Genomic DNA, 24289 nt, shown 5'->3' on the forward strand with positions numbered 1-24289 from the left:
TTAGCTAAGATATACAAAACATCAACATCTCAAAATCTACAACAGCATCTCTAAAATATTAAAAAAGGAAGTAAACTGAATTTTATTTATTTATTTAAGATTTTGGATTGAATTAAATTTCAATCCAGATCTAAGATAAATCAAAAGCCTGTTTAAATAAATATGTTTTAAAAATAGATTTAAACCTCTTTGGACACCCTATCGACCTAATTTCAAGAGGGAGCAAATTCCAGATGCTAAGTGCTGCAATGAAGAATGCACGTTCCCTGGTATTGAATAGCCTTGCCTGTTTGGTAGAAGGGACATCAAGCAGTGCCGTCTGAAAGGACCTATTAGCTCTTACTGAGTTATACACCCATAGCATTGCAAAGAATCGATAGCAAGAAGTTTATGAGTCAGCATGGCCACCTTATATTTACTTTTCCACTGAACAGGGAGCCAGTGGAGATTGATAAGAGCAGGAGAAATGTGATCAATTCTACTGAATCGAGGACAGTGTAAAACCAATATAAAGCAAACTGCAATAATCTACTGCAGTCAGTAAGAAGAACCACTGTCCGAAAATTGTAGAGAAGTAAAAGTGGCTTGAGATCTCTTAATAGCTGTAGTTTGTAAAAACCAGCATGAATCACAGATCTAATCTGAGGAATACAGTTCAGCTTGGAGTCAATAATTACTCATAAACTTTGTGCATGCTGTGAGATGGATATCATAGCATCCCCACTTTGGTCAAAGAATTTCAATAGAATTGTTGAGCCAAATACTATGATTTCAGGTTTTGTAACGTTTAAAGTGAGTTTATGATTAAGTCACTGCTTGATACTGTTCATACAAAGTGAAATTGTGGCCAGAGGAAAGCGCAGACAGAACTTGACAAACTGGAGCCAAATATATATTAAAAAGTAAAGCCAATAGGGCAGATTCCTGGGGAACTCCTGAATGCATAGGGAACCAATCAGAGCCTGCCCTATCAACAATCACCGTCTGCTTCCTGTTGGTTAAGTAGGATTTAAAACATTGTCAGACAGTTCCTGAAACACCAGTCTCCTTCAACCTATATAACAGAATCTTGTGGTCAACAGCATTAAATGCGGATGATACGTCCAACATAAAAACTCTGAGAAGATTCCAAGCCTCTCCTGATTGAATTGTATAGAGAAAGTAGCAAAATCTTGAGTCTTAAAAACTGTTGAAACCCAAATTGGAAATGATTGAGGGTTTTGTGGTTCTCTACAAATTCAGATAGTTGTTTTAATACTTCAGATTTGATTAGCTTGGTCCCAAATCCAGTGGATGAAATAAGCAAAAGCAGAGGGGTCAAGATTTGGCTTCTTAATAACGGGCAAAGTGCTGCCAGTTTTAGTGAATCTGGGAAGAAGCCATCCTTGAGTGAACTTAGTGAAGGACTTTAGCAAAGGTGCAATAGGATTATTTTATATTTTTTAGCACCACAACACTGCATAAATTCAAGGAACAAAATGACAGATTAATGTTTGTGAGGATGTTTAAAATATCAAACTCACTTGCTTGTTGGAAAGTATCCAACTTAGTTTCAAAAGTGTCAGGAATGGGTTCAAACCATTAGGGGAATTATGGCAAAATTAGCTGTTAATTTTTCCATCTCATCAAGGAAGGTTATATATTCATTACTCTTAAAGGTAGTACATTTGTCAACAGACATAGAATTATTGTCTGTGGTCAGGCTCCGAATGATTCCAAAAAAACCTTGAAATCTTTCCTATTATTTTGTATCAATCCATTAAACAAAGAGCACTTTGCTTTATAGTGACCTAGTTGAGCCTAGCTGAGTCTATAGCTTTATAGTGACCTAGTTGAGTCTTGTAAGTGACTATAAGCTCATGGGTAGGGATTTCCTTCAGGCGTGTTCAGTTTTACATAACACCTGTCTACATTTCTTAACTTCAGGTGTAAACCATTTATGTGACACAGAGGCCTTTCTTTTTTGTGGTTTTAAAGGTGCAATTTTATCAAATGTCCTCAAGATGGAATCATTCCAAAATTCAAGTGCCTCCTTAGCTTTACAAGGTTCGGCAACATCTAAATGCTCAGTAAAGGTTGTACAAAACAGATTGCTATCAGGCCAATAAACTCCGTGGGAGAGCCGGCGCTCCGAGGCCCGCTCTCCCAACACGCGTCCAGGCACCTCTCCTGGACGCGCGATTCAGTATTTAAATTAGGGCCCATGCTAATAAGGAGGGGGCTGTCAGTGGGTCTGACAGCCGATGCTTAATTTTACTGGCATCGGTTGTCAAACCCACTGACAGCCATGGGTTCGGAACACGGTCGCCAGAAAAATTGAGCATCCATTTTCCAACCAGCGGGCCGTGGGCAGATTTTTTTTTTAAGATTTTTTTTTAATTTTTGGGGCCTCCGACTTAATATCGCTATGATATTAAGTCAGAGGGTGTACAGGAAAACAGTTTTTTCTGCTTTTCTGTACACTTGCCCGGTGCCGTCTGAAATTAACTCCTGACTTAGTTTTTGGATACTTGCCAAGTACTTGTAGCCTGAATTGGCCACTGTTGGAAACAGGATGCTGGGATTGATGGACCCTTGGTCTGACCCAGTATGGTGTGTTCTTATGTCACTATTAGGAAAAGCTGTGCAGCAGAGCCAGCAGGAGGAGAAGGAAAAGGCGGCGAATGAAGGCCCAGCAGCTGCTAAAAACGTGTGCGTGAAAAGGCACAGAAAAAGAGTGGAGGATCTAAGGAAGGCAAGGAGAAGAGTGAGAGGGCAATGGTATTTTTCAGGTGTTTATCCAATAAACACCCATTTGTTAGGTTTGCCAGCCACAAGCAGCTCTCACAATTGGCATCACTCACCCTCATGACGTTCTGGCTTTTGATATGGCCGGCAGGCCACCGTGCATCTCCAATACAGCAAGACACCACCAGCAGGATATCATCTCTTCTTCTCTGTTGGTGGCCCTTAGATGCGCGTGCGCACACCGCACCAACCTTTGAAGGGCCCATGGCAGAAAACTGAGCTGCTGGCACATTCTGATGACATCACGTGGCTGGGTATTTAAGGCCCAGCTGTGCACTGAAGTTTTGCCTCAGCAATGGGTCTCCTGCCTTGTAGCAGTGCATGTTGCTCCTGCATTCATGGTTCCTGATTGTTCCTGCGTCAAGCCTTGCCTTGCCCAGCCTGCCTCATCCAGTCTTACCTTGCCTAGCCTGTCTCGTCCAGGCTTGCCTCACCCAGTTTGTCTTGTCCAGCCTTGCTCTACCAAGCTGTCCTGTCAAGTGTTTCCTTTGTCTTCATTTATCCTCAACCTGACTTCCAGATACTGACTCCTTGCTTGATCTGACCACAAGTGCATGTCACCTGGACCTGCCACCTTGCCTGGATCTGACCCTGAGTAGCTGCCATCTGGACCTGACCACTTGCCTGGATCTGACCATGAGTGCCTGCTGCCTGAATCTGACCCCTTGATTGGACCTGACCATGTTTGCTTGCAGTTTGCCCCAGTCCTTGGCCTGTCCTGATACCGCCAGCTTGCTGCCTGTTTTGACTCCAGTATTGTTAGATTCGCGGACCCTTGGGCTGGCTGAGACGGGTAGTGATGCACTGTGGGGAGCTGAAGAGGTTGTCCTGGGAAGGCTTCACCACTGGAAGCCCAAGGTCCCCCCAGGAGGAGCCCGTAGGGATCCAGGCCTCTTGGACTTAGGTGAGATCCTCTGCGACAGAGGACCAGAAGAGAAGCCCAGAAGAGGTAGTCCAACGAAGCAGCTGAACCCAGGAGGTCCGAAGAGACTTCACCCTTGGAAGCCCCCCCGGGAGGAGCCTGTGAGGACCCGAGCCGCTGGGACTTAGGCGAGACCTCCAGGTGGGTGAAGAAAAGGATACCTGAGGAAGACGAGAGGTCTGGAGCCGGAGTCCAGGCAGGGGCGGAGGCTGAAGCCGGAGTCAGTGGACGAGCCGAGGTTGGAAGCCAAAAGTCAGAAGCCGAAGGCAAAGCCAGGGACAGAAGCTGAAGCCGGAGTCAGTGGACGAGCCAAGGTCAGAAGCCAGAAGTCAGAAGCCAAGTCAAAGCCAGGGACGGAAGCTGAAGCTGGAGTCAGAGGACGAGCCAAGGTCGAAAGCCAGAAAACATAAGCAGGAGAAGTCTGAAGAGCAGCAACTAGTGACTCAAGAGAGTGAACCTCGTTGCAATGCAAAGCATTGAGACAGCTGCAGGGTTTAAATAACCCTGGAGCATCTGACGCCATCTCTAGGGCTGTCCTTCAATTCCCGCGCTGGCCCCTTTAAATCTGGAGCCCCCTGCGCACGCATGCCTAGGGGGCAGGGCCAGCGATGGAGGATCGGTGGCATCTCCCTCGCAGCGGGAACGCCACGGCAGGAGGCAATTCGGCCCTAGACGGCCGAAGGAAGCTTCCAGCGGCCCGGGCTGGCCCCGAGGTAGGTGAAGGGACCGGGGCATGGCCCGGGACTGTAACAAGCATACCCTTGGACTCTTGCTCTCTCCACCATCCTAGGGACCTGCCTTAGTCCTGCCGCTGGAACCCAAAAGCTCAACCACTGGGGAAGGCAGCTGGTATAGGTGAAGCTCCAGTGTGTCCTGCTACAGGGTACGTTCGTCAGCTGTTGGCATAGGCCTTGTAGGTTCACCTATGAGACTGTGTCAACTATGTCACACCATTAAGGGCTCATTTCCATGCCATTCATTACACTATTTTATTATATTTTTTCCATTGGGGTTATTTAATCATGTTCACCTGTTAAAAATTTAAAAACAGAAGCCCTAATTTTAGTACTCTTCTGATGCATTCCCTCGCAGACGTGAATCCTATTGTATCTCTTTTTCACTGTAAGATCTGTGATGCAAAATAGGGTTTAAGGCAATGATTCTCAACTGTGTTGCGAAACACTGGGAGATGGGTTGTGGCTGGTTGGAATTCACTCCCTGCTGAAAGCCTAAGCAGGATACAGCGGCTGATCCAACATTTCTTCCTCCCTTCTGCAATGTACTGGCGTTACCATGGGTGGGTGGGTGGGGAGGATCGTGGCCCACCCCATCCGCGCTGTGCAACACTGGAAAGAGGCCTGAAAATAACTGCCGCAGATCTCATCCCCATGACAGCCGAAGGACAGAAGGCGACCATAGCATCCCATCCCTGCGGCGGACAAAGGAGAAGGCTACCGCGGATCCCATTCCCACTGGTAGCCAAAGCAGTCTGGCAGTTACTGAAGAAAACTGATTTTAAAAAGCATTTACTCGAGTAAAACAGGGTTTTACTCGAGTAAATGCTCCAATATCCATTCATCCTGATGCTGTTCCACGTAATTCATTATTCACATAGGTATAGTGTAACCCAAAAAGGGTTCTCACTTTCCACCATACTATGCGGTCGGCCTGTGATACTTGATGTTCAAGCCATTCAAGAACAACCCAAGACTGATCCCTCACCTCTGATGAAAGGGGTTGGTCCAGGAGCTCCATCATCTGACCCAGCATGCTACTAGGGCTTGATACATTGTTTTCATGTCCCATGTTATCCTCCATATTGGCAGGCAGAGGCGATGGTGACTTCACAATGAATGGGGACTCTTCCCAGAACTGGATGGAAGAGAGGAAGGCTCCATGGTCAATTGGTAGAATTCACTGTAGGTGTTTTGGCCCTTCACAAGCAGTTTGATTTTGGGGGTTACCAATGAAAAGCAGTCTTTGGCATATTAAGGACTCACAGTGATATTCTATTCCCGGGAATCCTTTCTTGACATTAGTACAGTTTTTCTGACTGGCCAGAAGATGAGGAACTGGATGACAACTTGCCCGCTCACCTTGGACTGATGGCCGCCACGGCGTCTGTTTGCCGACCTCTCCGGTGTCCCTGGACTGGCTTTGGTGCTGCCTCGCGCCATGCTTCTCCAAGGTACCTCTAGGGCGCACGTCGCCCTCTTCTTTATTTCCAGGTTGGTGCGAACCTCAGGAGTGTCCCTCTGTTCTGACGACACGATTCCAGGGTATATCTGCCTACTACATTTGCTAGCTCATTGAGTTAGCAACCAGAATTCATATGGATGGGATTCGCTCTCCGTTCCTAAGCTACTCTGCCACTCCAGCTCTCTACTGGAACTCTTACAACCCTTCGGGGTCACTAATGGGGTACCCGCTCCTCGGGGGCCTCTCTGCTTCTTTCAGGTGCTATCAGAAAACCGGTACTCGCTCCTCGAGGGCCCATGTTCCCTGGGTCACTGCCTGCAACTTCTACCTTCTACTTGGAAGAACTAACTACAGTCATCATCTGTGAGTACAAGAAACATCTCTCTCTCTACAGTACTGTTTCGCCGGAATCAGATACTCACTCCTCGAGGGCCTGCCCTCTGCTCCGGTGCCAGACCTCTCGTCTAGTGGAATCTTGACTACTACTAGTGAGTACAACGCTACTGAGTCTCTCTGCTCTAAGGGATCAGGTACTCGCTCCTCGAGGGCCTGCTCTCCCTGTCTTGGAGCTCTCCTATTCTACTTGAGACTCTGAATGCTAATTCTATTGTGTGCTCATAACTCTCAGTCTCTTTCCACTACAGCACTGCTTACAGAGGAGCCGTTCCAGCGTTCTGTGAGAGACGCGCCCAGCCGGGCTCTACAACCACTACTCATTACTGCCACCTCTGGTGGTTCCAAATACTGTTTAATAACAGATTCAAATCTGTGTTTGTCTGTCCGGAGTTTAGCCTGACACTGTGGTCCCTCACGGGACTGCCTCCCCTGGGCGCGGTCAGCTGCCACAGTGTCCAAGGATCCACCCAAACACCAATAACCATAACATATATTATGCAATTCTGACTGGGATTCAACCTAAAAACTCAGCTAAAGGGGGTTTATTTGGTTTTCTTGAGATATGCAAAAGCCAATGAGCCACATTTTATTTTCACATTAGAGCTGATTATTTTTATTGGCCAAAGTTGTCTAATGTCCTACCAGAAATTTTTGGAAGTCCCAAGTCTAGATGAATCAAACTGATGCTGCACCACTTTTTTTTTTTTATTGTGTTGTTTTTACTTAAGAGAGCTGTGGCATTCTTTTGACCCAGATATGAAAAAATTCCCATTGCTATGCGTTCTCTTTAATTATATAGACTTAATTGTGCAGTGAGGCAGAGCAGGTCCCAAAATTGTCTTTCTGCTTGGCAAACAGAAGCAGGGTTTTAGTTTGTGGTCTGAGAATGCTGCCCTATATTTATGTAGGGAGTTCACACGCTAGTATAAATCTAGCATACTGTCTGAGGAAGCATAATGATCTGGCACAGACAAAATGGAAGAAATATAAGTACTTTGCCTAATGCTTTAATGAAAATTAGACTACACATTATTTAATTAACTGAGATGTTCATCAAAATGTATATTTACCTTTTCATGTACCTATCCAGTATTGCACTGAAAAACTATAGGCAGATGTTGAGAGAAATATGTTTGTTTTTTTTAATTAAATTGCAATAGCTGTAAAAACAAATAAAAAATTATTTGGGAAGGGTAAAAATAATTGCCAAGGCCTTGAAGAAGGAAGGGCCACTATAGACACTCCACTACAGCTCTCAGCGCTACCCAGGGTCCTGTTTCCCAGGACTGATTCACCAGGATTAATACATCTCAGATGGCTGTCACTATTATACACAGTCATCCATATAGGCAATTTTTTTAAAACACTCAAATGCTTTCTTGATGCTCCATAGATATTTTCCCTTATTCTATGCTCTTATCACTCTATCTAAAAAAAAACCTATTTAGAAAATGTTGCACAAATGCACAGTTCCCTGAATTTTAAAGCCTTTCTATTTTCAGTCTTCTCAAACTCCTTTTAAATGCCAGTGCTGTTTGGTCCTTTTAATGTTTGCCTTTTAATCAGTGTTTCTCCTGCTTCTTAAGAACTCTGGTGTGTGTCAAAATCTTCAGTCTCTTATCGTTTATTAATTCTCTTCTGCCTTATCTTTGGATCGCACTTCACCACCTTTTACTTCACCACCACACTTTCTACTTTCTCTTATTACACAACAAATAGTGCATGATCTGTCACAGAAAATGTTCTACATCTTCAGTGTTTACGTTTTCATACAGAGGTCAAAATATACTCAAGTTTGCTAACACTTCTGCAAGCGTTAACGCATATGAGTTTCATGTAACGGTTGTGCCATTTCCCCTGGCTTCCGCTTGTTCCTTGTAAACCGGTACGATGTGCAAACGGCTATCGGTATATAAAAATGTTAAATAAATAAATAGATAATAAAAGTGCTATTAGTGTCTGTCTACAAGGTAGTTTACACATGTTAACGGTGCTCTTAACATTCACAAACCAGCTTTTTAGAATTTTAATGCAAACACTAGGGGGCCAATGGAATACAGCCGAGGGCACTGTTTAGCCCACAGTTGGACCCGGGCTGTTAGGCGCTACCTAATCCCCTTATGCAATACAGGGATTAGCGCATCCAACACAAATGCATGTGAATGAGGCTATTAGTAATTCGTTCCCAATGCAAAAAAAATAGTGCGTCCAATACGCTCCAGGCAGGCATTAATTTCTGAGCGCTCCCAAAAGTTGCACAGAAAAGCAGAAAAAAGGAACAACATCTTTAAAAAAGTTTTTTAAAAAGTGCCAGTGATCAGATTCAGGAAACAGATGCACAGTTAAGAAGTGTCTGTTTCCCAAACCCAATTAAGAACAATAGAAATTGCCATGCTGGGTCAGACCAAGGGTCCATCAAGCTCAGCATCCTGTTTCCAACAGAGGCCAAAGCCAGGCCACAAGAACCTGGCAATTACCCAAACACTAAGAAGATCCCATGCTACTGATGCAATTAATAGCAGTGGCTATTCCCTAAGTAAACTTGATTAATAGCCATTAATGGACTTCTCCTCCAAGAACTTATCCAAACCTTTTTTGAACCCAGCTACACTAACTGACTAACCACATCCTCTGGCAACAAATTCCAGAGCTTTATTGTGCGTTGAATGAAAAAGAATTTTCTCCGATTAGTCTTAAATGTGCTACTTGCTAACTTCATGGAATGCCCCCTAGTCCTTCTATTATTCGAAAGTGTAAATAACCGAGTCACATCTACTCATTCAAGACCTCTCATGATCTTAAAGACCTCTATCATATCCCCCCTCAGCTGTCTCTTTTCCAAGCTGAACAGCCCCAACCTCTTCAGCCTATCCTCATAGGGGAGCTGTTCCATCCCCTTTATCATTTTCGTTGCCCTTCTCTATACCTTCTCCATCGCAACTATATCTTTTTTGAGATGTGGCGACCAGAACTGTACACAGTATTAAAGGTGCGGTCTCACCATGGAGCGATATAGAGGTATTATGACATTTTCCGTTTTATTAACCATTCCCTTCCTAATAATTCCTAACATTCTGTTTGCTTTTTTGACTGATGCAGCACACTGAGCCGACGATTTTAAAGTATTATCCACTATGAAGCCTAGATCTTTTTCCTGGGTGGTAGCTCCTAATACGGAACCTAACATTGTGTAACTACAGCAAGAGTTATTTTTCCCTATATGCAACACTTTGCACTTGTCCACATTAAATTTCATCTGCCATTTGGGTGCCCAATCTTCCAGTCTTGCAAGGTCCTCCTGTAATGTATCATAGTCTGCTTGTGATTTAACTACTCTGAATAATTTTGTATCATCTGCAAATTTGATAACCTCACTTGTCGTATTCCTTTCCAGATCCTTTAAATATAGAAAAGCACCGATCCAAGTACAGATCACTGAGGCACTCCATTGTTTACCCTTTCCACTGAGAAAATTGACCATATAATCCTACTCTGTTTCCTGTCTTTTAACCATTTTGTAATCCACGAAAGGACATCGCCTCATATCCCATGACTTTTTAGTTTTCATAGAAGCCTCTCATGAGGGACTTTGTAAAATGCCTTCTGAAAATCCAAATACACTACATCTACCGGTTCACCTTTATCCACATGTTTATTAACCCCTTCAAAAAAATGAAGCAGATTTGTTAGGCAAGACTTCCCTTGGGTAAATCCATTTTGACTGTGTTCCATGAAACCATGTCTTTCTACATGCGCTACGATTTTGATCTTGAGAATAGTTTCCACTATTTTTCCCAGCACTGAAGTCAGGCTCACTGGTCTGTAATTACCTGGATCACTCCTGGAGCCTTTTTTAAATATTGGGGTTACATTGGCCACCCTCCAGTCTTCAGGTACAATGGATGATTTTAATGATAGGTTACAAATTTTAACTAATAGATCAGAAATTTCATTTTTGAGTTCCTTCAGTACCCTAGGATGCATACCATCTGGTCCAGGTGATTTGCTACTCTTTAGTTTGTCAATCTGGCCTACTACATCTTCCAGGTTCACAGTGATTTCATTTAGTTCATCTGATTCATCACCCCTGAAATCCATCTCCAGAACTGGTATCTTCCCAATATTCTCATTAGTAAACACGGAAGCAAAGAATTCATTTAGTCTTTCTGCAATGGCCTTATCTTCCCTAAGAGCACCTTTAACCCCTCAGTCATCTAATGGTCCAACCAACTCCCTCACAGGTTTCTTGATTAGGATATATTTTAAAAAGTTTTTATTATGAGTTTTTGCTTCTGTGGCCAACTTCATTTCAAATTCTCTCTTCGCCTGTCTTATCAATGTTTTACACTTAACTTGCAATGCTCATGTTTTATCCTATTTTCTTCAGATGGATCCTTCTTCCAATTTTTGAAAGATTTTTTTTGGCTAAAATAGCTTCTTTCACCTTACCTTTTAACCATGTCGGTAATCATTTTGCCTTCTTTCCACCTTTCTTAATACGAGGAATACATATGGACTGCACCTCTAGGACCTTATTTTTAAACAATGTCCAAGCCTGTTGAACACTTTTAACCTTTGCAGCTGCAAAATGTGCACCAATTAGGAAAATGGACGCTGATAAATTCAGCGTCCGCTTCCCTAACCGGCGAATGGCTGACCACTCGCGCTCCTGCTGTCAAGGAGGCAGTAGCACTTCCTTGACAATACCACCGCTAATTTGAATATTGCATGGCACCCCCAGAGCCCGCTTTCAATGTGATCATTTTGCATCAGCCCCTAAGCCAGTAATGTAATGTAATGCAAAACAGAATGTGGGGACCCCCCTGGTCTCCACCAGATGGCAGTAGAGAGATAACAGCATGGGAGAATCCATCCTATTAGCACCTTCCCCTAAGACTTGTCTGAGTTGGATTGATCCCTAAGAAGAAAGGGTCAGGCTAGTTAGAGGTGTGGACTTTTGAGCTGGCTCTCAGAGAGTGAGGAGCTGGTTATTGGTAACTCCTATCTGGTTTGGGGACCACTAACCTATCCTGGGTTTTGATCATGAGGAGATTCTACACAGTGCACTCCCTGTCAGGGGAGGGGAGGGGGATCTTTTTCAGTTCTGAAGAGGAGATCTGTTTGGACTTTAGATAAATTGTGAATTTTTTTTTTATCTGATGATGAAATCCTGGATCACATGTGTGAGAGACATGCCACATATCTGGAGGCCAGGTGCTGTGAGCGCGGAGGCACGGTCGCTTACTCAGAGAGATGTGAGCCCTTGGGCCACGGCGCGACTAAGGGAGGAGCCCCAAGACACACAATGTGGGAGGTGAGAGTGCTCAGGCACGGGCTGGAGCTGGAACAAGTCTGGACCAGGGTCAAGACGTGGAACATCAGGAACTGGATCAAGGCAAGCTCAGCCCTCCACTGGACCTACACGCACCGGTGAGACCCAGCAATGCAATGCTGGTCTCAAGAGTAGCCCTCCTCCACTCGGTAGCCCTTCTGGACTCGCCGCTTGGGAACGACGAATGCGTGAGGTCAGACGGAAGCTGAGGGCAGGAACAAGGTGAGACATGGAACTCAGGAACTAGGAAACAGACACAGACTCGAGGAACTTGGAAGACTCAGATGAGGATACGTGGAACTTGGAGGACTCAGATGAGGTTTCAGAATGCTTGGAAGACTCAGACAAGGACTCAAGAAACTTGGAAGACTCAGACAAGGCTTCAGGATACTTGGAAGACTCAGACAAGAACTCAGGATACTTGGAAGACTCGGACGAGGTTTCAGGATACTTGGAAGACTCAGACTAGGATCCAGGATACTTGGAAGACTCAGACGAGGTTTCAGGGTTCAGGCACTAACCTCTTGTTCTTTGTAACTTTATTTTCATAGTTAATTGGTTACCCCCTGTTTCAATGTAAACCGGTACGATAAGACACCAGTCTTGAGTATCGGTATATCAAAAGTATTTAAATAAATAAATAAATAAATACTGCACCACAGCACGCCCTACACAGCCGCCCATGGCTGGTTGTGGACCACACCGAAAGCGAAGCAGACTCCAGGCGAGAAAGTGAAGACTTGGAACCGGAACATGTCGAAGATTCAGGAGAGGGCTGCACCAAGGCGTGCCCTACACAGCCGCCCATTGTTGGTCGTGGACCACACTGAAGTGGAGCAGGTTCTGGCTTGAGTCTTGGGCATGGATGGAAGCAGGCACAAGGTACTCTGAAGACCAGGGACAGAATTCAAGATTCAGGATTCAAGACTCAGGATTCAAGACTTCGGAACTCAAATTCAGGAACAGACCTCGAAATTAAAAACAAGGAGCCTTCCGGAGACTTGCGCTGCAGACATGAAGACAGGCCTTGTGTCACAAAGCACCCTACACAGCCCCCCCATGCGCTGGTCATGGACCATGATGGTGGCATGCCAGGAAAGGTGGACAAGCAGGAAACCTGGAAGCAGGACAAAGCACCGGAGATGAGGACATCAGGACCAGAACTGGAACACGGAACATCTGGACATGGAATATTGGAACTTCTGGACATGGAACATCAGGATCTCCAATGAGGAAAAGGACCAGGAACATCAGGACAAAGGAGACCAGGAACATCTAAGACATCAAACAAAGAGCCATCTAAACACAAGAAGACCACGGAGGACCTTGACCAGAGAAGAGACGCATGGACGACCATGGACACCCGGTTAAAAGGCCCTGAGGAAGTGGAAAAAAGCCCTTTTATAGGGCTGGATGAAGGAGCAGGCTGATGAGGTCATCCAGTGGGGCAATGGGCTTTTCCTACCACTGGCCCTTTAAATATTGACCTGAGGCACACGCGCATACCCTATGCAGGCCCCAAAGGTGGAAGAGATGGCATTGGTGGCGTCCCTGCCACATGAAGGAGGCAATCAGCGGTGGCACCAGGGCCGCAAAAATAAAGACGATGGCGGTGGCTCCTGCCGCAAAGCTGAGGTGTCCTGGCGGCAGCATTAGGGCCACAAAGATGAGAAACATTGGCGGCACTCCCGGCCGCAGAGCATGGAGTCAGCAGCGGCCGGGCTGCAATAAAGCGGCAGCAGCGGTGGCATCGGGCCAGGGTAAGTGAGAGGCCTGCTCATGGGATGGGCTCCACGAGCAGGATTGTAACACCAGGGAGTAGAAGATCTTAGAGCCTCTCTCGGTCACAAGAAGGGGTTACAGTGACTGCTTTCACCTCATTGGAATAGCAGAGATTGAGAAGCATTTGTGAGGAGATTTTTAACTCCTCTCCACACTGTTGGATCAGGGCTACCCTAGTCAGGCCCCTGATCTGAAGGGGTCGTAACTGGTGAAATCAAAGAAAAGTAGCAAATTGTGTTGAGAGGCCCACAACTGTATCTCTACCCTGGGGATGAAGAACTCAGGCATGAGAACAACAGTGAACTCAGTTGGAAGTCAGGTACTCATTTTGGGGCTTAAGGAGTGGATCAAAATTGTACAGTGAGAATTCATTTTTTTGTGATTAGTCTTTTATTACTTCTGATAAATCCAATTAAACTTTATTTTGAATATCCACCCGGTGTCCAGCCTGTTACTACAACCCAAACCGCAGAGCAAAGGACAGTAACTTCAAGCTAGAAATGTTCCACTTCATTGCCTGGGCTCAAAAGGTTATCCTTTCCCCCTTAAGATAAATAGAGATGGGGAAGTGATGGAAGATGTTAGTCCCAGCTAGAAATTCTTTTGTGTGTCCTCTGAATAGGATAAAAATCCTGAAAAAGGGTTACAAGCACATTAACTATTAGCACAGCAAAAAAAGTACCTATGCCAATTGCTTTGCAGAGACATAATAACGCAAAGAACTTAACTAAACCATATCCAGTGTTAATGTTCTTTGTTACATTAGCCCCACAGAAGGGAATCATATGCCTACTGACTCGCTTGTCTTCTACAGTATTTGCTATGATGAGCTAATTTTGGTATTTTCAGCAAATATAATTTTTGTATTTTTTTCATGTATAGCAGAAAATATATGAGTAGTGAACTATATATTAATGTTTTGCATGAATGTAGGTTGTGATTGATATATGTATGCACTATCTTATTGAAAGAAAACAGTTGTAGTGCTGTATATTGCCATAAATAGTCAATATGAAATACTTCTAGCATTGCTCTATGATAATGATGTTTGTGTCTTGAAAACATGTAGACAACGCAAAGAGTGTAAACAGACGTATGCCAAGACTGCGTGAGTAGAATAAAAGAGAGAAGAGATGTAAAGATGTGAATGAAATAAAAAAATAATCATAGATTAGGATATCAGAGATGCTGTGAATGTTGTATGAGGTTCTTCAGTTGCATCTCATTAACATCATCCATTAGTATGCATGTAAAACACCATATTTACATGCATTAACAGATAATATTAATACTCTTTAGTATATTGGCCCCACAGAGTCAAACCAGGACTGGACACATATATCTTCTTGACTTGCTTCTCTTCTGCAATACCTGCTACAAAGTACTAATTTTGTTATTTCCAGCAAAAATAATTATTCTTCTTTTTGCATATATCATCAACAGTTTTGATTAAACTACACAGTAACACACTTCGTTTCTTCTCTGATGACATGTAAAGAAAATGTAACACAGCTTTCAATTTCTCAGCTAGATTGAGTCAGCATCAGACTAACAATAGCAACAGGCCTCTCAGTCAACCGAGAGATCACAAAAAATGACAGCAAATCTATTTATGTAACACTGTGGTCTGATTTTTACAGTGACTAGTGTTATCCCATTTTGAGTTACAATAGGCTGATGACTCACCTTCTACTTCCAGCATCACAGGTTTGGAATACACCATGCCAAGGCTATTTTTTGCTGCACATTGGTACTGGCCAGCGTCTTCCCTTTGAACTTTATGAATCCTTAAGCTCCCGGACTCCAGAATGGCTATGCGAGCATTTTCCTGCCATAGGAGAAAGCATGGTGCAGAATTAAACCATTTATACATTGAATACTGAGACAGGAATCTGTAGCCTAACATATTTGAAAATTCATTTATCTCCCAGGCTTTGAAGAAGAAATTCAGTATTGAAGTATTAGCACAACAGAATTCAGTCCTCGGGCTGGGTCAACTTTACTCAAATTGTACATTGAGGGGTAGATTTTAAAAGGTGCGTGTGTGCGTCCATGTGCGTGTGCTTCCTGGCGCGCGCACATAGATGCACTAATTTTATAACATGCGCGCATGTTATAAAATACGTGGGCTGCGCGCACATGTGTGCCAGATTTTATAATCTGTGTGTGCATGGGCGGGCAGCGCACACAGGGGGGCCTAATTTTATAAAAGTACGTGCGGTGACGAGGTCAGGCCTCTCCCAGTTCCCTCCCAGTCTGCTCCAATTAAGGAGCAGACTGGGAGGGAACTTTCCAATCCAACTAACTGACCTTTCTCCCTCTTCCATTCTCCTCCCCGCCCCCTATCCCTATCCTAGCTAACCCCCAATTTTTTATTTTACCTTTTGCTCCCTTCTGGACCAGTAGCAACTTGCACGCACCAGTAGCCTGCCAGCACGCGCTTCCCTGTATCGGCCGCCTCCAGCAGCGCCCCTCCCCGCCCCCGGGCCCGCCACTTTCTCTGGGCTCGGCACTTCTGCGCGTAACCCCCATTTTTTACACGCGTGGCCGATTTAAATTTTGGCCTTTAATACTAAGAAATGATAAGTTCCTGTTATCATCACATTCACAAACACACAATATGAAAGGGATATAGGGACACATGTTTAGCTCATGCATGCAATGTGTACGCTAAACCAGTCTGAGAGGAAAATTTAACATATTCATGTATGTAAATAAAGTATCCAAAAAATAGTCCAAAATCAACAAAGTGTAGCAAACCAATTTATTATTATGAAAATTATACTCGGGTAACTAAATTCAAATTTCTAAAGACACAAAGGCTTAATGTTCTTTCTCTTAAGGTCCATCATAACACCAAAGCGGCTACTTAGTTAATTGTAACTTTTCCTCTGCTTGACCAGTCATATGTAATCGTCGGTCCATTAGAGTTATTTGAAAACGCTTCAGATGAAAACATTTTTTTACTTTTTAAATTTGCTCATAAAAACTTTATAAATGTTTCAGTTGTTATTATGTATAAGAATGTGTGTTGTAATGGTGATCTTTTGATCTAATCTATGTTCCTAAAGCACTTTGAGGGTGGGATCACTAATATATTTTTATGAATGCAATTTTGTACTAGATATTAAAAGTGTTACTTTTAAATAGGTTCCTTATGATGTTCCGGTCATTTTTTTGTGTATGATTTGTTAGAAAATTGCCCAGGCTTTCTGTGTATAAAAGTAAGTGCAAAACCCAATTCCTGGCACACTTTTATGCATACAAAAGATCAGTATTCCAGGGAGCGGATTTATAAAGTATGACAGTAACTTTCGAAGTGGCACACAGGCACGCATGTCCGTCAGCCCGCACCCAGGGATGCACCTATTTTATATTGTAAAATAGCCTGGCCGCGTGCACATGTGCACCCAATTTTAAGTGGACATGCACCTGTGCTCGCAAAAGTCATTTTTTCTGCTAAGAGGAGGGATTTTAAAAAAGGGGGCACATGCTGACGCAACTGCGAGAGGTCACCCAGTTAACAGATAGGCCCTCCAACTCCCCTGGTTTGATAGCCTGTACATCCCCCAGTTACCCCAGGCCCTTTAAACCCCTCTGAAATGGCTTGTTAGTTTTATTTTTTTGACTTACACACCATCCGTAGCAGAAGTAAAGTTACACAGCAGGGATCCTCGGTGCAGGCAGGATGGCGTAACTATGTAGCAATGCAGTATGTCAATACTATAGTCTTGAGGATTGCAGTTTTCAATTTCCCTGCAGAGATTTCCTTTGAAAATGTGTAGCAAGCAGGGAATGCAGGTACCTTGGTACCCATGTACCAAGCTTTGAAGCAGCTACAAGTACACCTGTGAAAGTACACTCAGAGATTTGAAAATGAAATCTCTTTATATATTTTCACTCATTTGTCTTAATGTTGCCCCTATATTCAAATGTGTAAAAACACATGCACTGTAAAACAGTATATATACTTTTACTTACCCTGCTAGGGGACAACAATATTCAAAGGGGCTTTTCATTCACATGGGTAAACGTGTTTGCCCACATAAAAGGTTTTGAATATTATGCCTTTAATATCCTTACAATTTTAGAGATTCATAGCTCCATCGATTTGTGCTCCATTTCAGTAGATCTATAAAAGGGTTTGAAATACATGTAAGAAGTATAAGGAGTTCATTGGTGGAAGTATGTGAGGTGTGACTGAGAATAGAATAAAAAAAGATAATATTCATGTTATATAGGTTAATGTGAGCATTAGGAAATGGCAATCTATTTTTAAAAGGCAAGAATTGTAATCAGCGGTAAAAGTGGCATTGACCCTTTAAAAATGACTTTTGTGGGGGAACAAAGATGGTGGCGTGATATTGGCTGTATTAAGCTGCTCCCGATTTTCCTCTCTTTTCTTGCATTTACAATGCCTTCTAAATGTAAAGGGAAGGTTTGGGTGTTTCCCCCTGATACCCCTCTTCCCAGGCAGCAGGTAATTTCAACTTAGATGCCCGCAGGACCAGCACTGGTTGGGATCAAAGGCTCCATTGAGAGATTGAGTGAGGGAGCATCCTTCTCACCAGGAGAGGTATTGCTTAGTTCTGAGGATCTTCAGCTTCCGGAGAAACCAGCCACTCCACTTCCTTCAGAGGTGCACAATGATGATGTTTCAACATCTCCGTCAGTGGGGGCCATCAGTGGAGCGACTTCGGAGCAGCTTCTTCCATTGGCGCTGTATGGTAAAGATGGTGGGGAGATTTCTGTGGTCTCTTCGTCTCCTCCACCATTCCTGGCTCAGGGTGAGCCTTTTTCATCAAGTTTGCAGGGATCAATAGCTAGTTCAGCACTGCTTCTACAGTCTGTCTCTGATGAGTCTTCTAGCAAACCGCCTGAAGTTACTCTGGATGATATTTGGACTATATTAGAGGGCCTTGGTAGATCCTTTAAAGACTCTAATAATAAGATTAATCTTTTGAAATCCAAATTTGAGGCTTCTGAAAGTGATTCTCAGTTTGTGGACATTCAAGGAAAGCTGGTCAATGTGGAAAGTAAGATTAAAGACCTACAAGCCTTTATGCAGTAGTTGTTAAGGAATCAAATACCCTATCCCGGCGCATGGAATTTATGGAAAATCAAGCTAGGCATCTTAACTGATTTCTTAATTTTCCTAAAGTCTTTGGAGATTCACCACTTACCACACTTACTAAATATTTTACAGATATACTATAATTTGACTCTGGGAAAATGCCTTCCATTAATAAAGCAATTTTTCTTCCTCAACAAGGAGGGAGCACTCAGAATCTTCCATAAGTTTCCTTTAATGTTATTGATAATTTATCAGAATTTCTTGAAAGTTCTGGGAATGAGGTCGTTGAGCACTCTATCCTATTGGTTTCCTTTGTTTATGAGCCGGATGTTAATGAGGTTTTGAGAAGATTTTTTAGGCATCTTTCTTCTCATTTTCTTGGTCAAACAATTCATATATTTCTTGGTTTTCCTCGTTCTATTCAGGAACAGCTGAAAAGCTTTATTGCCTTACGTTCTCGAGTTACCTCTATGAGTTACTCTTTTGTTTTATGTTATCCTTGTAGGTGTATTGTTAAAGATAGAGATGACTCTTTTGTTTTCTTTCTTCCTGATCATCTAAGGTACTTTTTAGAGACCATAAGCATGACGGTTCTTAGTAGGAAGCTATATTTATAGATCCACTATTTAGTGTACTGTGTTACACATTCAGTTAATTACTTTGTATTATTTCCTATATTTTCCCATAATTGGGTTTCACCATAAATTTTTTCTTTATGGAGGTATTAGAATAAGTAATATTTTTCCTTTTTATTTGTTGCATGTTTATGTATATATATTCTATGTATCTATTTTCTGTATGCAAATGCATTAGCTTTGTATATAATTGAAATACAATAAATATTAAAAAAAAAAAAAAGACATTTGTAAGGGATAGTTTAGGCAGTGCATAAAAATAGGCACAGCTTCTTAGAAACATGTTTTTCTCTATTATGTAAAAATGATTTTGATCCAGCTAGCATTTCCATTTTTCAACACGCATACAAAACTTTTAAAAGTGGTAAACACATTCCTATAAGACATAGTAGGCATTACACTAGTGTAGTGGTTCTCTGGCCTGGACTTAAACCAGCTTCAGGCAGAACTGAATATATTCAGGTCTGAGGTCTGAGGTCTGATGGAAACAACATAAAAGGCATGTATGCATGCATTTGGGTGATTGTGGTAAGGTTTGTGGGTAGAGTGGATGATACAAATGACATTCCTTCGTGTACTTCAAATATAATTTTTCAGGGTTTATAAAATATGATTTATTTTTTGCCAAATATTGTCTGAATATCTGCTTTTATAATGGCTTCCATTCAGGAATTTTCCACTATTCATCCACCATGGGCCAGAGAATTTGGATGAATCGAGCCTGAAATAAATGAAAGTGAATGAAAGATATTTTGAGAGCAACTACATTACTATAATATATGATCCTTGATACAGGGTCAAATTTGAAAGAGTCCAGAGTTGTGAAACAGACCTCTGTGAGTTATTCATGATTTACCAATAGCTAGCCAGAGGAGGGTAATATTTAATGGAATGTCCCTGGGTAAAACAGTGTTTTAGCAAGGAAGTGACTTGTTATAAAATGGCCTGCCATATATGCCAGTAAACTTATGGGTCTGATTTTCAATGGAATTTACACGCTTAAAATTGTTTTACACATTTAAATCCACTTTATCCAAGTAAGTATGCTATTGAAAATTGCTACAATAAATTGCATGTAAATCCTTTTGAAAATTACCCCCATCGCGTAAATTTTTAATCACCGGCGCACACAAATCCTGGCAGATACATACGTGGCCAGGTCATGCGCGTGCACTGAGCGCATTTTAGAACTGGCCTGACCACACGCATATCTGCTTGTACGCGCAGAGGTGCCGGCAGAGCCAAAAGGGGCGAGCTGAGGGGCGAGGTGTGGGCCGGCTAGGACAGCACCATTAGACGCTGTCCCAGGGAAGTGCGTGCTGGCAGCCGACTGCTGGTGTGCGGAACTTACTTCTTCTCCGAAGAGGAAGTAAGTACTGCAACAAAAAAAATAAAAGGATAGGTAGGGTAGGTTTAGGTGTCAGGGAGGAGAGGGGAAAAAGGAGGCAGAGTAGGTAGGGTGATAGGGAACTGGGAAAGGGCCGATCGCATTGCCGAGCGATTTTTTTCTAAATCGCCCACCCCGTGCACGCGAGTTACAACCCGTGCGCACATGCGCACATCGATACAAAATCGGGCACCAGCAGATATGTGTGTGGTCAGGCCATTTCTAATGTGTGTGAGCAGGTATCGTATATTATTAACATGCGCGCGTCGCCGCAAGCATGTTATAAAATCGTCACACGCTTTTTAAAATGTAGCTTTATGTGCGAATGTCCTGTATGTACATAAGTCTGCCGGGACTGAGGGGAGGAGTTCCTGGGCGAGAAGTTGGGAGAGGGATTTGGACTTCCAAACATACTTTTGGATTTTCAAAAGTATGCACTTGAATTTTCTTGAAACATGTCTGCAAACAAATGAGCAAGCATAATTGGGTACCGATAGTTTTGGTGGAGCAATTTTCAAAGCGAACTTACACACGCATGTTCGCTTTGAAATCTTGTGTACACTATCAGGCTAATTTTAAAACGAATGCGTGCGCGCCCATAGATGCACGTATCCACGCACAAGCAAAGATACGCTGGAATTTTAAAATCACGCGCGCATGTGTTTTAAAATATACCAACCACATGTAAGTATGCTCCTATAGTAAAGAGGTTACTCGAGCATGGCTCGCGCACGTGTCTTCCATAGGACTTTGTAGGCTTTTACGCGCACATTTAGGTGGATTTTAAAACATTCTCATGCAAGGGGCAATCCAAACTTTCCATTTAGTCCACCAGTTTGCCCAGTTTATATCAAGGTCTTCCACATCAATCTGGTTCTTCAATCTGCTCGCCCTCCAGTTGACCCAGACCCCTCACCCTGTCCTGTAAGCCCTAGAATTCCAGATCTACAGACTTGCTCCTCATCTGGAGCAGCAGTAAAGTTACGCAGATAACAAGCGGACATGCACTGCAATCTCCAGTTTTAAAATACAGAGTTACGTGCGTAACTGCTGGTCCCGCCCTGGAACACCCATGCTCTGCCCATGCCCTGCCCCTTTTCTGCCCTCATATTTTTGACACGCGCACTTGTATATATATATATATATATATGTGTACTTCGCGGCTTTTTATACTCTGCTTTGTTTGCGTATGGCCCACATATATGCGTTTGTGGGGTTTTTTGCGCAAGCAATGTTTTTAAAATCTATTTCTAGGCATGTATTAGGCAACCTTCTTATGCAGGCTGTTACAAAATGACCCCAATATTATTTCCATTTTGCATTATATCCTTTTACAGAACTCCACCTCCAAAAGGAACTTTGATTTTTCTGCTGTTTGTGCTTTGGCGGAAGACACCTGATATACAGCAAACTTGGAATGAGGCCCAGAAAGCTGAAATGAAAGCCTTTAGTAGATTGATGGTGTCCTTGTTAATTATGAATGTGTTGCTCTACCCACCTTTACTGTGGTCTCTCCCTTCCGCCATGAAACCGAAGGCTTTGGGTTTCCTAGAGTAGTGCAGGGCAGTACAGTCTTCACTCCTTCTACTATTTTTACGTCTATGGGAGGCCGAGTAATTTTAGGTTCTAAAACAGAGAAGAAAAACAAGTCATTTTTTCAAAAGAATGGGAACAGGGCACTGAGAGGGCAAAGAATGAGACAAAGCATTATAAGGCAATAGGAGGAAGATGAGATAATAAGCAGAAGGAAGTTGAGAGAGTGAACAATGGGTTTCGAAAGGGAAAGCTGAAATAGAAAATGAGAACTGAGAAAAACACAGGAGACTGGAAGAAGGAGTGAAACAAGATGATGGAGAGGTCAGGAAAATGGAGATAGAGGTAAATGGAGGACTAGAAGGATGGGTGAGGAAGACAGAGGGCTAGAAGAGGGCAATGTGGATAAGAAATGGTAGGAGGAGGTTAGGAAGGTAAAGATGGATGGATTAGCATAGAAATGGAGGAGGAAATATAAGGGTGAGATAATAATGTGGTAAGAAAAGAAGAAGGAAAGAGGTAAAAGGTATTGATACAGGGAAGACAGAAAATGAGAAGAGGATTAAAGAGAAGTAATAAATATGTCAGAGATACAGAGAAGAAAGAGATATACAGAAAAGTAAACTGGAAAGAAAAATCAGGAAAACAAACATTAGAAAAAATAAGAGAAGAGACATAAGAACATGCCATACTGGGTCCGACCAAAGGTCCATCAAGCCCAGCATCCTGTTTCCAACAGTGGCCAATCCAGGCCATAAGAACCTGGCAAGTACCCAAAAACTAAGTCTATTCCATGTTACCGTTGCTAATAATAGCAGTGGCTATTTTCTAAGTCAACTTAATTAATAGCAGGTAATGGACTTCTCCTCCACAAACTTATCCAATCCTTTTTTAAACACAGCTACACTAACTGCACTAACCACATCCTCTGGCAACGAATTCCAGAGTTTAATTGTGCATTGAGTGAAAAAGAACTTTCTCTGATTAGTTTTAAATGTGCCACATGTTAACTTCATGGAGTGCCCCCTAATCTATTATCTGAAAGAGTAAATAACTGATTCACATTAATCCGTTCTAGACCTCTCATGATTTTAAAGACCTCTATCATATTCCCCCTCAGCCGTCTCTTCTCCAAGCTGAAAAGTCCTAACTTCTTTAGTCTTTCCTCATAGGGGAGCTGTTCCATTCCCCTTATCATTTTGGTTGCCCTTCTCTGACCCTTCTCCATCGCAATTATATCTTTTTTGAGATGCGGTGACCAGAATTGTACACAGTATTCAAGGTGCGGTCTCACCATGGAGCGATACAGAGGCATTATGACATTTTCTGTTTTATTCACCATTCCCTATCTAATAATTCCCAACATTCTCTTTGCTTTTTTGACTGCTGCTGCACACTGAGCTGACGATTTCAATGTGTTATTCACTATGACACCTAAGGGTCATGATATGAAGCCCCTGAAACAGTTGCTGCTTGAAACATTGTGAAGTATTGCTAGGTGGTGCCAGGCTAACAGAAGGGATCTCCAGTCCCTCCTACTGATGAAGATGGAGGACCCCCTGTATGGTAAGTAGCCATTCCAGAGGGGCAGGAGAAGGTGTGACCACAGAGTGGTCTTTCTTTGTTTGGGGTGGATGGCATGGAGATTGGGTGACCTAGAGAGGCTCATGCTTGTGCTTAAGGGAGTGCAAGGTGGATCAGGTGCCTTGGAGAGGGGTTTAGATTTGTGTCGGGGTAGACGGGGATTAGGTGTCCCTTTGAAGGTCTTTGACTTGGATCAGTATAGTGAGAGGGTTAGTGTAATTAGGCTCGGTGTAATTACTGTGCCAGGGCTATTAGCAGAGGTAAGCAAATGGGACATCTATCTAATTTTGGCATGACGCATCATATGAAGAGGCAACACCCAACAAGTTTACTGCCATCTGGGGATGGTGGCAGTACTAGTCGGGGGACCCCTTCCAAGCAGTGTGCAGTGGTTCAAAAGCAGCAGAGTCAGCCTCAGAGGGGTCTTCTGCTTGTATTCAAGGGTGTAGTTGTAAGATTGCTCAGCCTTGAGATGCCTTTGCTTTTATTGGGGATTCTGGTTGGTTGAGGGTAGGATACAGCCTCACCCCAAGGTTAAATTTTAGCAGCACGCTAACAAACTATTTTACACCTACACTTGGGTGATGCTAAATTTACCAGAGAACCAACAGCCTCAGTAAATGTATCAGTGCTTAGGGGTAAATTTTCAAAAGGCTCT

The 24289-nt window shown here is 43.1% G+C and overlaps 1 protein-coding gene across 2 annotated transcripts in view; it reads right to left on the minus strand.

Annotated features, from left to right (window-relative positions):
* Positions 1 to 24289, minus strand: part of MUSK (muscle associated receptor tyrosine kinase) — a 235091-nt gene that overhangs the window by 148863 nt on the left and 61939 nt on the right. For both annotated transcript variants that reach the window (XM_029614825.1, XM_029614815.1), the window contains exons 4-5: positions 22013 to 22140; positions 15105 to 15246 (exon numbers count right to left, since the gene is read on the minus strand). In XM_029614825.1, the coding sequence (XP_029470685.1) occupies positions 15105 to 15246; positions 22013 to 22140 (270 nt within the window). The remainder of the gene's footprint in view (positions 1 to 15104; positions 15247 to 22012; positions 22141 to 24289) is intronic.

Source organism: Rhinatrema bivittatum, chromosome 1 (genome assembly GCF_901001135.1).
Source record: "Rhinatrema bivittatum chromosome 1, aRhiBiv1.1, whole genome shotgun sequence".
NCBI classification, from domain to species: Eukaryota; Metazoa; Chordata; class Amphibia; order Gymnophiona; family Rhinatrematidae; genus Rhinatrema; species Rhinatrema bivittatum.